This window comes from Marmota flaviventris, chromosome 17, assembly GCF_047511675.1.
Source record: "Marmota flaviventris isolate mMarFla1 chromosome 17, mMarFla1.hap1, whole genome shotgun sequence".
NCBI classification, from domain to species: Eukaryota; Metazoa; Chordata; class Mammalia; order Rodentia; family Sciuridae; genus Marmota; species Marmota flaviventris.
In genome coordinates this window covers 58,707,447-58,724,535 of record NC_092514.1, presented here as the reverse complement: position 1 = coordinate 58,724,535, position 17,089 = coordinate 58,707,447, and the positions used below count along the sequence as shown (strand labels likewise).

The 17,089-nt window shown below is 50.3% G+C and overlaps 1 protein-coding gene across 1 annotated transcript; it reads right to left on the bottom strand.

Annotated features, from left to right (window-relative positions):
- Nucleotides 1-1,444: 1,444 nt before the first annotated feature.
- Itga2b (integrin subunit alpha 2b) lies at nt 1,445-15,746 on the bottom strand. Its single transcript, XM_071604008.1, has 30 exons — nt 15,479-15,746; nt 13,576-13,697; nt 13,389-13,486; nt 13,115-13,280; nt 12,792-12,845; nt 12,676-12,717; nt 12,462-12,590; nt 12,041-12,088; nt 11,864-11,907; nt 11,655-11,708; nt 11,466-11,518; nt 11,073-11,284; nt 8,178-8,360; nt 7,891-7,936; nt 7,687-7,791; nt 7,548-7,603; nt 7,304-7,455; nt 6,990-7,115; nt 6,546-6,613; nt 6,267-6,414; nt 5,636-5,728; nt 5,295-5,374; nt 4,915-4,995; nt 4,584-4,683; nt 4,326-4,478; nt 4,092-4,214; nt 3,537-3,650; nt 3,207-3,308; nt 2,736-2,852; nt 1,445-1,681 (listed from the first exon to the last, which is right to left on the bottom strand). The coding sequence occupies exons 1-30, from the start codon at nt 15,664-15,666 to the stop codon at nt 1,628-1,630; spliced, it is 3,111 nt and encodes a 1,036-aa protein (XP_071460109.1). The 5' UTR covers nt 15,667-15,746; the 3' UTR covers nt 1,445-1,627.
- Nucleotides 15,747-17,089: the final 1,343 nt, after the last annotated feature.

Genomic DNA, 17,089 nt, shown 5'->3' with positions numbered 1-17,089 from the left:
ACCTGCCTGCCCTTCCCTACCTCTCTGACCTCCTCTCCTGGACCTTTCACCCAGCTGTCCTCCTTACTTTTGTTGGAACACACACAATTTGCTCCTGAAGGCCTTCTCACTGGCTGCTCTTTCTGCCAGAACACCATCTCCATGTCACATGAATTATTCATCCCTCTCTGCTCACCTCATCAAAGACACCTTCCCTGACCATTCTCCTGAAGATGGCAGCTCCTCTCAACCCCCACGGGTGTTCTATCACTATTTCCTTTCCTTTATTTTCACCCATAGCACTGACCACCACTGACATATTTATCTATTTTTTTTCTCTCTTTCTGTTTATGTGTGTGGTACTTGGATTAAACCCAGGGGTGCTCTACTACTGAAGTAATCCCAGACTTTTTATTTTATCTTTTTGAGACAGGATCTTGCTAAATTGCTAAGGCTGTCCTTGAACTTGCAATCCTTCTGCCTCAGCCTCCCAAGTGGCTGGGATTACAGGCATGTGCCACCTTGCCCAACTGTATTTATTTCTTGCTTTATTTTTTGGGGGGGAGGGTACTGGGGATTGAACTCAGGGGTACTCAACCACTAAGCCACATCCTCAGCCCATTTTTGTGTTTGATTTAGAGACAGGGTCTCATGGAGTTGCTTAGCATCTCGCTTTTGCTAAGACTGGCTTTGAATTCTTGAGCCTCCTCCCTCAGCCTCCCAAGCTGCTGGGATCACAGGCATGCACCACTGCGCCTGGCTTCTTGCTTTATTCTTTCTCCACTTGAATTCCAGCACTGGAATAGTCCAAGGCACATGGTAGGTAGGTGCTCAATATTTATGGAACACATGAATCAGTTGGAAAATTGTCTACCACTCCTCACCCCCTTATTAACAGAAGACCCTTCTTGTCAGTGGGGAGGAAGGAACAGCATCAGGGTGGTAGTAGCAAGGTTTGGGGGTAGGTACAATCCTTGCTGTCCTCCTTTGGTGTGACACTGCCCTCCTCAGGCTGAAAGCTCTATCAGCCTCCCTCTGCCCTCCTCACTCTGAACACAGTTTTACAGGCTTTTTTTTTTTTTTTTTTTTTTTTTAGGGGTGGAGAGAGGCCAGGAGATCATGTTATTTTCCCCAAGCCTCAGAGTATTTTAGATTTCTCTCTTCAAAATCATGAAAAATATTCTGTTTAAATCTGCCCACCAGGCACCCAGCCTTCCTTCTCTGCCTCTCCCAACCCCCACTCACACATACACCTGCAAACACCCTTACCCTCCTCCAGTTTGCCTGGAGGCCCTGCCACCCCATCTCTCTCATATCTGCTGCCCCCACTCTGATCCTTGACAGTAATTTGTAACATGTGCCCTGGCAGAGACACTCTCGCTCAGACTTCTGGTCCCCAGAGAGATATGCAAATATCTCTCCACTTCCCCTCTTTCTTTGACCCAAGAGGAGACAGCTCACTAGGTTTTGGGGGTCAATGTCTTTATTAGGCAACATGAAAGGAGGTGATCCTACTCTGTTGGAAGAGGAGGGACACCAAAAGGCCAACGTGGAACAGCTCCAACCCGTAGAGGTCAGACCTAGGGAGCAAGCTGTAGATGAGGCAAAGCAGGCACCACACACAGTCAGAACAGCACTGGGCTGGGCTTCACTCCTCTTCATCTTCTTCCAGGGGTGGCCGATTTCGCTTGAAGAAGCCAGCCTGGGGGTGCACAGGGGTTGGAGTCAGGAGTTAGAGATGATCCCTATGCTTCAAAGTGTCAGTAAGAAAATGTGCTGGGCTCCAGCAGCCACAGATATTTTCCCTGGACCAGCACAGTACCTGAGACCCACTGCGCACAGCTGGCAACCTTTCCCTATTTAGAGACAAGGCAGGCAACTAATAGTTGGGTTTCTGAAAAAAAATTTTTTTTTCTCCCCTGATTTTTTCTTTTTCTTTCGGAGTATTTAGGATCAACTCAGGGCCTCAAGCATGCTAGGCAAGTGCTCTAGCCCTGAGCCACACCTCAGCCCTTTTACAAATTTTATTTTTATTTTTTTGTTGTTTACTTGTAGATGAACACAATACCATAATTTATTTATTTATATATTTTTATGTGGTGTTGAAGATCGAACCCAGTGCCTCACATATGCTAGGCAAGTGCTCTACCACTGAGCCACAACCCCAGCCCCACAAATTTTATTTTTGAGATTTAGGGTTTCACTAAGTTGCTGAGGCTGGCCTCAACCTTGCTATCCTCTTGCCTCAGCCTCCTGAGTTGCTGGGATTACAAGGTTGTGCCTCCATGTCCAACTCTGATTTTGTCTTAGATATTGAAGTTTGTCTCTAACTGACTCAAGCATGTCATGTGATGATTACAGGTTTAATGTGTGCTTTCCCTAAAAGCGCCACATCTTCCTAGGGCTTGGGCACTATTCTCCAGGAGCAGAGCAATGAGTGATCCTCCAGGGCCTCCTAAGAAGCAAGGGGCAGGGACAGGACCATTCCTTTGTTCTCTCACCTCACTAGGGGAAGGGAAGGACAGAACTGGAGGAAGTTAACCCTATCCACAGCCACCAGGAATTCTAGAAGGCTCTTCCTCAAAGGGTCTAAAGGCCTTAGAATTTCAGTTGCCACCCCTTCTAGGAGTTTATGCCCTGAAGAGGTCCTCAGAGAATGACATTCCAATAGTAAAGATGTACACAGGACAGGCCTGGTCTTTCCCTGCCTCCTAGTTTGTGCCCACCTGGGGACTCTACCACCCTTTACATCTTACCTTCCACATGGCCAGGACCAGAATGGTGAGCAGCAGCAGGCCACCCAGAGCTCCCACCAGTACCCACCAGATGGGAATGGGCCGCTCCTCCAGAGCCCGAAACAGCTGTGTCTGCACCTGGGGACAAAACTGGTGTCTCCTCAGACTCTTTTTATTATTATTACTATTATTACTATTAATTTATTTATTTATATGTGGTGCTGAGAATCAAACCCAGTGTCTCACACTTGCTGGATGAGCGTTCTACCGCTGAGCCACAACCCCAGCCCTCTCCTCAGACTCTTGACATCCACCTTTTCAAAGATTCACACCTGGGGCCTTTTAACCGCGCCCCACCCCCAGCCAAGCCATCACCTCCCCGTACCACCCCTCAGCTCCAGGGAGACCCTGCCCCCACGCTGGCTGGGCACCGACACAGGAATACCAATGGGTCTTGCAGGCCTCATCTCCCCGTGGTCCCCTCTCGCTCACCAGGGCTTCTCCGCTGGGCAGGCTGAGCGCAGGCACCGCGTAGGGAAGGGAAGAGACGTTGAACCACGCGTGGGACTGCAGCACAAACTGATCCAGCGGCCTCTACCAAGGGTCGGGGTAAAAGGCACTTGCACAAGCCACAGGACGCCTCTGGGCCGCGGAGTCCTCTCTGGGAATACCGCCCTCACCCCCGGAGCGAAACCTCGTCCTCTCCCTTTCCCCGCCCCCGAGGCTCCGCCTCCCCTGTCCCCGTCCCCGAAGCCCCGCCTCTCTCCCTGCAAACTCGGGTCCCGCCTCCACAAGGCCCTGCCCACCCGCGCCCAACCCCACCTGGCGGAGGCTGGGCAGCGACAGCAGGGCCAGCACCGTGACGGTGGCTCGTTGCCCGCGCGCCATCTCCTGCAGCTCACACTGCACCACTGTACAGGACGCCGACTCGCAGCTCTGAGAGGATGTGTCATCAGTCCCCAGCCCCTCCTGGCCCTTGTCCCCTGCCCCTCACCCCAGGGTCCCAACACAGAGAGGACCAGGAGGGTCAGGAAGCTCAGGCCTTCCCCTCGGGAAGGGCCTCAGGTTAGAGCTTCGGATGGTGTCTCTACATGCAGTTTGCTCGACAGCCCGGAAACGCAGGGACAAGGCTGGAAGGAGGAGGCCATCACACAGCCTTCAATACCCAGAATATTTGCAACGTTGCTTTGGCAATTTTTTAATGTACTGGGAAGTTTAACTGCAAGTGTCCCCCAGCCCACTCCAGATACCAGCCCGGCATCATCTTTCCTGTTCCCTTGAAGTACTTTATGGGTCCCAGGGGGGCTCTTCCTGCCTCCTATCCCCTCTGGCTCCTGGGCCCAGGCAGGCCCCAGCCAGAGACCACAGGGTGCTCACCACCAGAACTGGATCCTGTTCTCCCGGCTGCTTGAGCCCTGGCAAGAAGGCCTGTCTGCGGTCCCGCTTGCGATGGACTGGTTGAGTGGGAGAAGGGCTGGGCGTGGGCAGCCTCCAGTCCAGCTGGGGAGGCAAGGGAGCTATCAATTCCCCCGTGGTTTGTGTCCCCAACCTCAGAGACTGTGGTTGTTGGTCGGAGGATTCCCTCAGGTCTTTCACCCACCCAGTTCTCACCTTGAGGGGGTTGGGAGAAGGTTGTGAGGAGCACCGAAGGTCCCCCTGGGGCTGTATATTCAGGATGTAGAGGAGGTCTGAGGGCTGGGACTGGCCAGGGAGGTGGATGCTGAGGTGGAGGCCATTTGCAGTACCAGGACCCTTGTTATGGAGCTTTGGGGTGGGGTGTGACAGTAGGATGAGCAGGGAGTTCAGCATATCACCCACAGCCCTTAGAACCCTCTCACCCTAGCCTGGGTCCCAGATGCTCCTTCCTACCTCATAAGTGTGTTCCACTTTGGGGATCCAGCTGTCCAAGCTATTCTGTTCTCTGTCACTTTCTTCTGCTGCCACCACGAGAGAGGCTGGGAAGGAGTTCCTGTAGGTGCCCAAGCCTCCAGAGTGAGTTTGATCCCCTGGAGGGTCTTTGGGGAACCCTCAATGGCCCCCTAAATTTACTCCTTTGTGTTTTTGTCTTTGAGGTGCTGCAGATAGAACCCAGAGCCCCACACTTGCTAAGCATGCACTCTGTCACTGAGCTGCATCCCAGCTCCTCACCTGAACTTTAGAGCCCTTCCACCATCTCCCCTTTCCAGTCTTGGCTGCTCACCCTCGCAGTTCCACTCTGGCCTCTGCCCGGACTGGCACATCCAGCAGCACAACCTTGCTGTTTGGATTCTGGCTGTTCTTGCTGGAGGGGAAGGGTGAGAAGAGGCAGGTCAGGTAGACTAGCCCAGCGACTCTCTGGGGTGCAGCCAGAATTTCAGAGGGCTCAGAGAGAGCTAGTTTCCCAAACAGCATGCTACACTGTAGATAGGCCTGGGCAGGTGTGGAGGGGTGTCCTCTAGGGCTCCAAGACTCAGAAACAAGTCCCTGAGGAAGAAAGGGAACAGGGAAATGCAAGACAGACACCACTGAAGACCTTTCTGTAAGAAAGTGTCCCTGCATGGGGGGGAAAGTGGGGGAAAGGAGGGCTTCCCAGTCTAGTACCTCCTTATCTGCAGCTGGAAGGACACATACTCTCCAGCTTCTTCTAGGTTTTCCACACTCACCAACATTGTGATTCCTATCTGAGAGATGCAGAGGACCAAAGTCACTGCCAAGATGTCCACTCCACCCTGCGCAGCCCTGCTCTGAATATGGCCTCCAGCCCACCCACGCCAAAATTAGCATTATATCTCCATTTTACCCAGAAGCCCACTTGGAGAGGGAAAGTCACTCACCCAGGAACATGCTGATAGGGAGTATGAGACAAGATTCCAGCCCAGAGCTACCTGACTCCAAACTCAGTGTCCCCTCCCCGCTGTCAGCGCATGCCTCGGAGGCCTCACCCGGGTGTTGTTCTTCATGGGGTTTCCCAGCTCGCACAGCACCATTTTGGTCTCATTCTCCTTCTTCTGGTTGCAGATGAGCCTCCCAAAGCCCTTTTTGGAGCAGTTGGGAGGCATAGGTGGGTTACAGAGCATCCCATGTGTATCTGGCACTTTCTTGGCAAACTGTGAGACTTATGTGCCAAGATGGGGGGCAGGATTCTAGTTTCTGTATTGCTGTGCACTTTATTACATTTTAAAGTGAATTTTCATTTTGAACATTAAAAAGAACACAGACTAGTACATAGAGTAGAGCCCCATTGTTATAAAATACATCAGCAGGATGGAAAACAGATAACCATGTAAGTACCTGCCAATGTTGGAGTGAAAGACTGGAAGGAAATCAAGAAGATATTCCTGTTAACATTTAGTTCCTGAGCCTTATTGGGTGTTTTATAATAGCCTTCAATTTTGTGTCATTAGCAAGTTTTTCTCTTCCATATATATATATATATATATATATATATATATATATATATATTTAAAAGTAAGTCATCTTTTACAGCAAAAGGTAAGCGAAATGGGAGCTCTCCTGTGGGAGTTGAGAGTCACCCTCCAGGTCCCTGGCAATGCCACAGGGTGGGGGACTCACCTCAATGTTGCTGAGAGCCTGCATGTAGTGGGCGCCTGGGGGCAGATGCACCGCCAGCTCTGCCTCATAAGCACCCTCGCCCTCATTGCCTGCGTTCACCTGCAGCTCCAGCACATTATCAGCCCCAAATAGGAGTGGGGAGCCCATCCTGTGGGGGGAAATGGGTGAAGTCAGGAAGGCTCAGTCCAAATACAGGGTCTGGGAGGAGGAGCCAGGACCCAGGTGGGAAACAGGTTTCATGGGACAAAGGGTCAGGGTTAGAGTGGGAGGTTCCCTCACACCATGGCAGTGAGCCAAAGCTGGGGCACACACAGATCATCTTCTCCACAGTCCAGGATGATGCGGGTCTAGAAAGGACACAGCAGGGTTTATGGATCAGCTAGAGGTGCTTGAGATTTTGGGGTTTGGTGGTTTACATCAGGGTTAGGAAGACAAGAATAGGCTTGGGATTCATGTCAGAGCTCAGGGAGTGAGACAACCTGAGATGAGGAACGTGGAGATCTCAAGTCTTTGGGGTTGATACAAGCTATAGGGCTTGGTGGTGATGTCAGGGTTTATGAGTTTACATTAGAGTTTAGGGGATATTGAGATTTGGGCGGTTCATTAGGGTTTAGAGGTGACATCAAGGTTTTGGGATTCACATTTCAACTTGTGTACTAACCTTAATCCTGATTTCCTGTCAGGAATCTTGCACCTCCCTTGCCTCCCCTCTGCCCCACCCACCTGCTCCTGGACATGTGTGTCTCCGTGTAGCACAAGAGCAGGGGCTACTCCAGTCTTCTCGAGTGGCAGGGACACGTTGAGGCTGAGCACAATAGGACTCAGCTTATCCCGGAAATCTGTCTCATCCTAAGAGGAGGTCAAGAGTTGGACAATCCTGCTACTTGTACATCTTGCCTTCCCTGGCCAGTAGGGACCATGTCCTACTGACCATTTCTGTACCCACAGCACCCATCCCGGTGCCCCAAGGCTGGATGAATAAGTCTGGTGGGTAAGCTTGGCACACCCAGCCCCATCAGTCCCTGGCCTGGACATACTCGAAGGAAGGCTCTAATGGTGTGGCAGATGGGGCTGTGCCTTCCACTCAGATCGAGGCTCAGAGTGATGGCCACCTGTTGAGAGTCCAGCAGTAGCACCCGCCGGCTATGGCGGGGCTTCTGCCGGTCCAGCTGCAGATCAGCATTTATATCTGGCAGGGCAAACAATAAGGATCAGGATCTCCCTGGCCAGCCTCTGGGAAGCCCAGACCTGCTTCCCTCCAACCTCCTCCATGACACTCACACAGCTTCTGAGGAATGTTGTGCCCAGTGGCGCCCACACACATCTGGATGTTGAAGCTACAAAGACATGAGTTGGTTCAGGGGCTAGAGCCTCTCCAAGGTCCTGGATCCTGCCCGGCCCATGCCCTCCACCACCTCACCAGCTCACTGGTGTTTTGGTCTGTTCCAGAACACAATTCTTCACAGCAGGATTCAGTGAGTCTTGCACCAGCAGCTGGACAGTGGTCCTCACTACCGGCTGAGCTCTGATGGGATCAGGGGAAGCCTGCTATTGTGACCCTTCCTGACGTGGCCTCCTCTGATCATATGGGCCTTCCCCACCCCGCTGTTGGACCAGTGCTCACCTGTATACAGCCACCTTGCTGGCCTCATAGGCTCCCACCAGCAAGTCTGTAGACATTGGGAGAGGAGTCAGAAGGGGCAATTAGAGAGAGTGTAGAGTTCTCATGTCATCTTCCCAGAGGTGCCTCATACCATCTCCCCCACGGAAGGCTTGACTGGCTCCACCCCCACAGGCATCCCAGAGCCCTTGCTGCACTAGGTCAGGCATTGGCCCCCAGCTGTATCTGTCAGCACTTCTGGCAAATGCCATAAGGCCTTCCTTGTCTTGCTGGAGGCAGTTCAGGGGCACCTGGGTATCCATTGTCATCGATGTCCATGGCACCTCGCAAGGAGAAGCCAAAGCCAGAGCCTGTGGGGAAGGGGCTGTCCAGGACCTGGGCAGGGCGTGAGCTCAGCCCCTCACTTTGACCCAGGAAAATCAGCACTTGGCCTCGACCACTAGGACCCCCATAGGGGGCAGCCACTGCAACATCTGGAAGGAGTAAGAGAAAGGAAATGTTTGTCATTCAATCACCCTAGAGATTCTGTAAAACCTTCCTGAGCTTCTTCTGTGGGCAGACCGGAAGAGTCAAGAAAGCTACAAAGTCTGGGGCAAGGAGGTGGCTACACTGTCTTCTGGGAGTTTGCAATCTGACAGGAGAGAGACCAGTCAAGTAGAATTGTTATCAAAATAGTAAAAGCCCTTACTATCTACAGAGGAGAAAATATTGACAATATTTCCTTTCATTCTGAAAATCTAGCATTATTACTTCTACTTTATTTTATTTTTATATTTTTTAGTTGTAGGTGGACACAATTCCTTTATTTTATTTTTATGTGGTGCTGAGGATCGAACCCAGTGCCTCACATGTACTAGGCGAGCGCTCTACCACTGAGCCACAACCGCAGCCCCTATTACTTCTATTTTAGATGCAAAAACTGAATCCCAGAAGACTAAATAACTGAGACTTATTAATATTGGTCCCTCTTCCTTGATGGACCCTTTTTTTTTTTCTATTTTTTTATTCCACTTTCACCATGCAAACTTGGAGCCACATCACCACCAGCTTTTATCACTATTTTTTTTTTCTGCTATGGAGGATGGAGCCTCAGGCCTTGGGCATGTAAGGTAAGTGCTCTATCACTGAGCTACAACCCCAGCACACTAATATTTTCATTGTAAAATAACCTTATAAAGTTCTTTGGATAGGCACAATGGCACCTGCCTGTAATCCCAATGACTTGAGAGGCTGAGGCAGAAGGATCACAAACTTTGAGGCCAGCCTCAGCAACTTAGCAAGACCCAATCTCAAAATAAAATAAAAATAAAAAAGGCTGGGGATGTAGCTCAGTGGTAGAATGCCCCCTAGGTTCAATCCTTAGTACTGACCAAAAAAGAAGTCTTGGCACAAGTTAAGAATTAAGGTCTTGGGGCTGGGGATATAGTCAGTTGGTAGAGTGCTTGCTTTGCATGCACAAGACTCTGGATTCAATCCCCAGCAGTGCAAAAAAAAAAAAAAAAAAAAAAAGAAAGAAAGAATGAATGAATTAAGGACTTTGCTATATGTGTGACAACTATCTTTTCTTTGTCTTCTAATTTGGTTTATGATATGTTTTCTGTATAGCAGCTCTTTACTTTTAAATACCATTGTTGCTTTTCCTAATCAAACTACACAGAATTCATCCAGATAAGAGCACCCTAACCACAGCCTATCCTCATGTTGTGGTCCCCTCTCTCTCCTGATCCCTCTCTCCCTCCTCTCATTTCCTGAGCATTTTATCTTCCTTGTTATATCCTTGGTCTTGTTGCCCTGTTGCCAGTTTTCACTTTGGATTCCACTTTGGGCTAATTCAGATTGGGCATCATGAATTCCAGATCTCCAGCCTTCACTGGGACCTTGAGGCTCAAGGCCTCACAGCAGTCTGAAGAGTTTTCTACTCAGCACCTATTTTGAAACTTCTTCATTCTGACAAGCTACCTGCACCCACTTCCTTCAGTAGGTGATCTCATCTTTACTTCATAAAGAGGAGCAGTGTAACTGTTGTCTTATAAATTTACACCTGCTTTCTCTCCCTCTCCTCATATGATCCTTGAATAGGTGCTCCTCCTTGACCCTGCCTCTCAGGGACCTTCTTCTGGCTTATCCCTAAGTTTCCTCATAAGACCATTTTCCTTCACATTCAACATACTCCTTATTCTTCTGAATTGAAATAATCTTCTCTTGACTTCCCTCCTTTCCATGATCATCCTTTTGCTTTTTGCTTTCTTAAGTCAAACTGGTTGAAAGAGTCTTCTATACTGCCTGCCTCCAATTCTTCACCTTTATTCATACCTTGCCCCATGGTATTCTAACTTCTGTTCCTACCCCACCCTTGATTGATTCTTGTTAGTCTCACCAGTGACCTCCTTCTTGATAATGCCCATGGGATACTTCCCCAGACCATCTAACTGTACCTTTCAACAGCATAGGCAGCCAGTGATCCTATCCTTCCTCCTGCTTAAAGCATTCTCTTCCTTGGAGAGAATTCTAGGTCATTGGATCTCAAGGTTCTCCTTCTATCTCCTCTGGATACTCTGTTTCTGTTTCTTTCTGATTCACCTCCTCTGGGTATCCCCTAAATGCTCCTACTCCTGAGGGCTCTATCCTGGGCCTCTTCTCATTTCACAGGCTAGACCTGAACTGTTCTTCCCAAGTGTCTACCTCTCACTCAGTCCTCTCTCCTAGAAGTGGGGGAAACCATGTCCAAGGATTCCCTGGACATTTCCACCTAATGGTCCCAAGCCCTTCAAGAGGTATGGACCTCCTTTCTCCTCCAGACCTGTGCCATGGCCTGAGTTCCAGGCAGTGAAGAGCACCACCAACGCACCCAACTCCTCTCTCTCCCTTACCCCATATCTCACAACCCATCAAGTCCTAGTAATCTAATTCCTAATTATTTATGAAGTCACCCTCATCTCTAACTTCACTGCCAAATTCTGCTGTCCAGGTGGTCATCTGTCCTGGATTAGGGCAAATCCATTCTAATTGATTCCCTTTAATTCTCCTATCTGCTCCCACTTGGCAGCTGGGTTTTGAAACCACATTTAGGATAGTGTCACTCCTTGCTTGAGCCTTTCCTGGCTCCTGCTGCCCAGAGATCGAGTCCAGCTTTTTATGATGGCTGTCAACCCCCCTGCAGCAAGTGGGGTTCCTCTCTTCCCTACCATTGTAGCCATCCCGGTTGAGGTCGCCCAAGGGTGCAATAGCAGAGCCAAATCGCCCATAGAGCTGTGTGCCGGTCAGCAGGAGGCTGGGGGCACCCAGAGCGTGGGGGCCTCGGGGTTGCAGGTACAAGTAAACGCGTCCCACCTCTGCCAGCTTGCGGTCGGCCCGGCTCTCCATGTACAGTGGAGCGCCCACCAGCAGGTCGTGCCTCCTGCGAGCCAGATGGATGATTAGGATTCTAGAGAGGAGGGCCAAATCTCACCCACCCTCTTTCTCCTCCTTCCCTAGGTAGTCACAGGAAAGGAATGGCTGAGAAAAGGAGAGATGGAGGCTAGCTTCGGCCTCTGTTAATTGGGGACCCAACTGGATAGGGGTGGGGCTCTCCTCCTCACCCATCTGCATTAACATCAGTGACGACCACGGAATGCCCGAAATAAGAAGCCACCTGCAAGATGGGGAGCACCTTAGTTCGTGCCTCCAGACTCAACACCCTCTGTTAGACATCTGCCCTCATATCCCATGAAATATTTGGGGTCTCAGCTCCAGGGCCTCTGCCACTCCAGCTGGGACGTGGCGCCCACCTGCTCTCCGTGCAATCGGTGCAGCGTCTGGTAATAGGAGTCCAAAATTTCCACCTGCACGTAGAACGCAATGGAGCCCATTATTCCTGCTTCCTTGGAAGCCTCCAGCTCCCACTGAGAAGGGGCAGGAGGTTTGGGGGCGCAAGGAAGTTGTCAGCATGAGGATTGTCAGGTTCTGAATGTGGAGTGGCAGGGCAGGGGGCACTCACCGCTCCCAAGGTAGAGCTCCAAGTGGGGGCACCGAAGACATACTCTGGGGAGTCCAGGGAATGAGATCTTCAGAACCTATCTACCCCTCCCCTCCCGCATTCCGCACCCAGGGGAGATTCGGGTAGATGCTCCTCCCTGTGGGCTCCCCAGCCCCGGCCCCTAAGTGGATTTCTTGCCTGTAGTGTTCAGATCCCCGTCGAACTCTCCCACGGCTACCGAGTACCCTGAGAACAGCACACGTTAGTGTTTTCAGAAGCGTTAAGCAGGGAGGGGAAACCGGAGACAAAGAAGGAGGGAACTCAGAAGCCACCAAGTTCAAACCCTGCGTTGTGTAAACGGGAAAACTGAAGCCATCAAAAGGCTAAGTAAACCTTGCTCGAGGCTTCACTGTGAGTGCAAGGAGGAAAAGGAGAGATGGGGTGCATCAGAGTTGAGAAAAGGGCGGGGCGGGGAGAATGGCTGAGAACTGAGCTGGGGAGCCTCTGTTCTGGGGCTGGCCAGCTAGGATTGGAGGCTCAGGCAGAGAGGATCTGACAGCTGAGGTGGGCGGTAACTCTTAGAATGCTGGGAAGCCCAGAGGGGAGGTGGCAGGTTTACCCCGATAGCCGTCGAAGTACTCTGGTTTGCTAGAGTCGTAGGTAAAGCTCTGGGTAGGAACGTTCCACAAAAGAGTGCCTGGACGGTAACTCGAGATGATATCGGCAATTGGAGCCCGGGCCAGAAGACCTAACAGTGGGGGACAGGAGGTGTGTGTGACCCAGTGCAGGGGAGACCAGGCGAGAAGGGAGAGTTGGTATCGCTGGGCACTTACCTAAGAAAAAATAGCCGCCAGGAGCCCCAAGCACCAGCTCTCCTGCCTGAAAGGGAAGCACTGAACGTGAGAGGGGGTCCTGTTCGGGGATGCCCCACATCACTTTTGGTCCCTACTTGCCTGGGTTACCACGGAGCTGAAGCCCGCTTCACAGTATCGCTTGTCTCCGTCTAGAGAAGGCGAGGAAAAGGGATCAGCAAAGGGGCGGAAGATGAAGGATACTCTCCAACCTGAAGCCTGGAGGGAGCCGAGTGCCGTAGGGACCCAGCCTTGGGGAGCGGTGTGGAGGCGTGGCTTTGATCAGAAGGGGCGGGGCCAGGAGTTGAGCCGACGCCTGATGGAAAGAAGGACCTGGGAACAGGACCTAGGGAGCTGTCCGCTTAAGGGCCCAGCTAAAGGGCAGCGAGTGGGAGGAGCCAAAACGAAGGGCGGAGCTTACTAAAAAAATTTTCTACATAAACCCGGCTCATGGTATTGGACCGACAGGGTGAGTACTCCGCGCGGCCCCCGCCTTGCAGTTGAACCACGACGCAGCCACCAACGGGCGTCTTTTCAGCTTGTTGAGTCTTTTCTAGGACGTTCCAGTGTTGCCAGGGGGCGCAGGTCTGGAGCAGGGCCACAGTATAGTGGAGAATGGCATGAGATTCAGGCTACCCCACGTGTCCCTGTTCCCCGCCCCCGACGGCTCCTGGTGTCCTGTCTGCAGCGCCTACCACAATTACGTCTTTCCAGCTGACCACCGATGCCCCAAGTCCTTGCCGGGCCTTGAAGGTTTGGAGAGTTTGGGAGCCAATATTTCGGGTCTCATCATCTGGAGGGCACAAGGAGGAATGGGGCGTTGAAGCCTTGGTCATTCATGTCTCTCTGGTCCTTCATTTTACCTCCATTCCAGGGACTCACTGAAATTGAAGGACAGCGGGGAGCACTGGCCACCCGCAGCATTCCAGGGGCACAGGAACACGCCGCCAGTTTCCTCCTGGTTTGGGCCCAGGTTCCGCGGGGCGCCCACCACGATGGCCACTCTGTAGAAAAGCTGGATGAGCGTGGAGCAAATTTCTGCATATCCTGCCTGGTAGCCCGCCCTGGGAGCAGTGCTGGGAAGGCCGTGTGGCCCGGGGAACACTGGACCATCTTTCCTCACCGATCTTCATTTTATGGACAGTGAAATGGACTTTCAGGAAGGGAATTCACATGCCTATTGTAACCCAGTTAGCTGGACTAAAACCATTTGGTTTGATTTGAACACCAAATGGTGTTTTTCTTCTGCTGAAAAAGCACTCTAGAAGGCTGATCACTGTCTCCACCCTCCTACTACCAACAAAAACCAGAGGTTCACATGCTTCCTGGAATGCCTATTTAGACTGTCACTAGATCCCTTCTTGAGAATTGTTTTTGGTTTTTTTTTTTTTTTAGTTGTAGATGGACACAATATATTTATTTGTTTTTATAAGGTGCTGAGGATCGAACCCAGTGCCTCACAGGTACAAGGCAAGCTCCCTACCACTGAGCTACAACCCCAGCCCTTTAAGACTTGGTTTTAATGGTGAAGAATGAGAGAAGCTAAAGTGGGATATGGGTGCTGATAGAGCTGAGGATCTAGGTTTAGATGACTGTTCTGCCTTATGTAAACAGGGATAACACCAATTAATTCTGTCAAGAGTAAATGTGGGCTGGGGAAACAGCTCAGTTGGTAGAGTGCTTGCCTCGCATGCACAAGGCCCTGGGTTCAGTCCTCAGCAGCACACACACACACACACACATAGTAAATATAATAAACGTATGGGGGAAACTAGGTGCAGTGTGATTCCTGCGACTCAGGAGGCTTTGAGGAATTCTAAGTTTGATGCCAGGCCAGGCAACTTAGCAAGATCCTTTCTCAAAATAAAAAATAGAGCTGGGATGTAGCTCAGTGGTAAAGCAACCTGCATTTAATCTCCAATACAAAAAAAAAAAAAAAATTATAAAGGGTATTTAGCATGGTCCCAGTCAAGCACTTTTGAAAAAAAATGCATGCTTCTCATTGATCACACTCTTTGAATGCAAGCCACCTTCAGAAGAGGACCTGACTTTAGGTGAAGTAATTGTCTTTAGCAGAGGAAATCCCCCAAATGACTGTTACTTGAAGGCTATCTGCCATTACCAGTCTCCAAAACTGGATAATCCAGTGTCAGCCACAATAAGTCATATAGCTACAGAGACTGATTCTAAAGTCTGATCAATACTAAGAAGCACTTCATTGCTTCTTTTCAAATATCTACAATTTGTATGGGGAGGAGGGGATATATTTTAGGATGTGTGCTGCCCCTGCCTTTTGGTCCTGAAGATTAAACCCAGGAGTGTGTTACCATGCCCTTTTAAGTGTTTTGAGACAGGGGTCTTGCTTAGGTCCTCACTAAGTTGCCAAGGTTGGCCTGGGACTCACAATCCTCCTGCTTCTGCCCTGAGTTGCTGGGATTACAGGCATGCACCTTTGTGCCTGGTACTCCTTTATGCTTTTTGATGGGATGAGGATAAAGTGTCATACAATTGACACTTAAGGAAAAAATAAGGAATTATCTTTTGTCTTCTTGCTGTAGTTTCAGTGCCCATCTCTCCATTGGTACTCCTCCCTGACATCCTCACCTGAACCAGTATCTCCCCAGCATTCCTGACAAGAGCTCAACCCAAATAAACTCCAGAATCCTCAACTACTGTCACAAATGGGGAACTAGAAGCCCACAGAAGCAGTGTAAGTGTGTGTATGTATGCGGGGGGGGGGGGGGGGGTCCTTTCTCACCACTACCCAACTCCCCCCAAGGCTCACCTTCCATGGTTGTCCTTGTGAAAGTCCAGTGAAAATCCGAAGTGGCTGTTATTGGGGCCTGTATAGAAAGTGAGTCCCACAGGGTCCAAGTTCAAGGCCAAGGCTGCTGGGACAGCACTAGGTCCCAAGAGCAGTAGTGCCCACTCCAGAAGCCAGAAGGCATGTAGTGAACACAAAGCTCTGGCCATCCTTCTCCCACAACCTCCTGAGCAGAAATGGGCAGCTCTTTCCTCTTTCTTTCAATTTCCACCACAGGAAGTCTTCTTATCAAACTAGAACCCAAAGTAATGTGCTGAGCAGCAGGCAGAGCAAAAGGGCTATAGCTCCTGGATCATATAATCTTTAGGATTACTAGGAAGGGGATGAGGCCATCCTGGGGGGTAGGAGCTTATGGTGGGAAGCCATGACTCCTCCCTTTTCCTGTGGGCAGCAGCATATCAACTCCTGTAGTTTCAGCCTCCCCACTATGTCTCTTTGAATATTCACCCCACCTCTCATAACAACACATTAGTATAAAACAACTGATTGGGATAGTGTAACTGTGATCTAATAGGCCTGTAAAACTATATTCTAGCTCATAATTCTACAGCTACCCCTTCTCCCCCATCCATCTGGTTACTCTGCTGTGGCACTTTGTGACTTAGCCAGAGGTAGGGGGAGTAAGGAAGCTGCTGTCCTCTGATAAGACCTGAGGCTGCCATCTTTTTGGATAAGGCACTTATCCACTTCCTCCTTCTAGGGCTTTAGGCAGCCTCATTCAGCCATATTGAGAGATTCTATTGCAGCAGCTTCCTCGCTCCTTCTCCATCTTAAGCTAAGTCATAGTGTAGCTATAGCAGTGCAGCCAGTGCTGGGGAAAGGTCTTGTTTGTCTTAAGGGGCAAGGAGATGGAGAAAAGGTGGAGTCAGTACAGGGCATTACGGATCACAGGCTTTGGGATTATGCACCACTTGTTCAGTTGGAAGCAGGCCTTCACTCCTTGGGTGACAGAACTTTTGTCCAACTATCAAGACTTGATTCTTGGGCTGGGGATGTGGCTCAAGTGGTAACGCGCTCGCCTGGCATGCGCGGGGCGCTGGGTTTGATTTTCAGCACCACATAAAAATAAAGATGTTGTGTCCACCGAAAACTGAAAAATAAATATTAAAAAAAAAAAAAGACTTGATTCTTATTGGGGTTCATTGCCTAGAGGAAGCCTTCAACTCTTCAGGCTGGCACCCTAGGCTAACACACATGGGCACAGCACTGACACACTGGTTAGGTGTGGTTCGTTCCCTGGATTGTGTACGTGAGTCCCACAGGTTCCTTTCTGTAGCTCCAGGGCCTAGCCAAGAGCCTATCATGTAGTAGATCTTGCTGCAACACTGAACAGAAGCATGCATTGAGAGCAGAAGATGAAAACATAGGTTGACAAGTGGAAAGTTTTGAGCGGAAAGGCAGTCATTTTCTATGGAAGAGGATGGGAAGATTAAGAGTGCCAGTCTTACTGGCATTGCATGCCTTGCCAAAAGGCAGGTTCTCAGGAAGGCAATTTGAGAGGTCTGCTAGGAGTAAAGGAAAATCCATAGCCACATCCTCCCTTTTTTTTTTTTTTTTAAATAAGCACTCTAC

What these genes read in the sequence shown, in the direction of transcription:
- Itga2b (XM_071604008.1), bottom strand. Translation starts at nt 15,666, where the DNA reads ATGGCCAGAGCTTTGTGTTCACTACATGCCTTCTGGCTTCTGGAGTGG. An exon ending in ACACACATGTCCAGGAGCAG is followed by an intron (nt 6,614 to 6,989) that starts GTGGGTGGGGCA and finishes TGTCCTTTCTAG; the next exon opens with ACCCGCATCATCCTGGACTG. An exon ending in CTTTGGCTCACTGCCATGGT is followed by an intron (nt 6,415 to 6,545) that starts GTGAGGGAACCT and finishes TTCCCCCCACAG; the next exon opens with GATGGGCTCCCCACTCCTAT.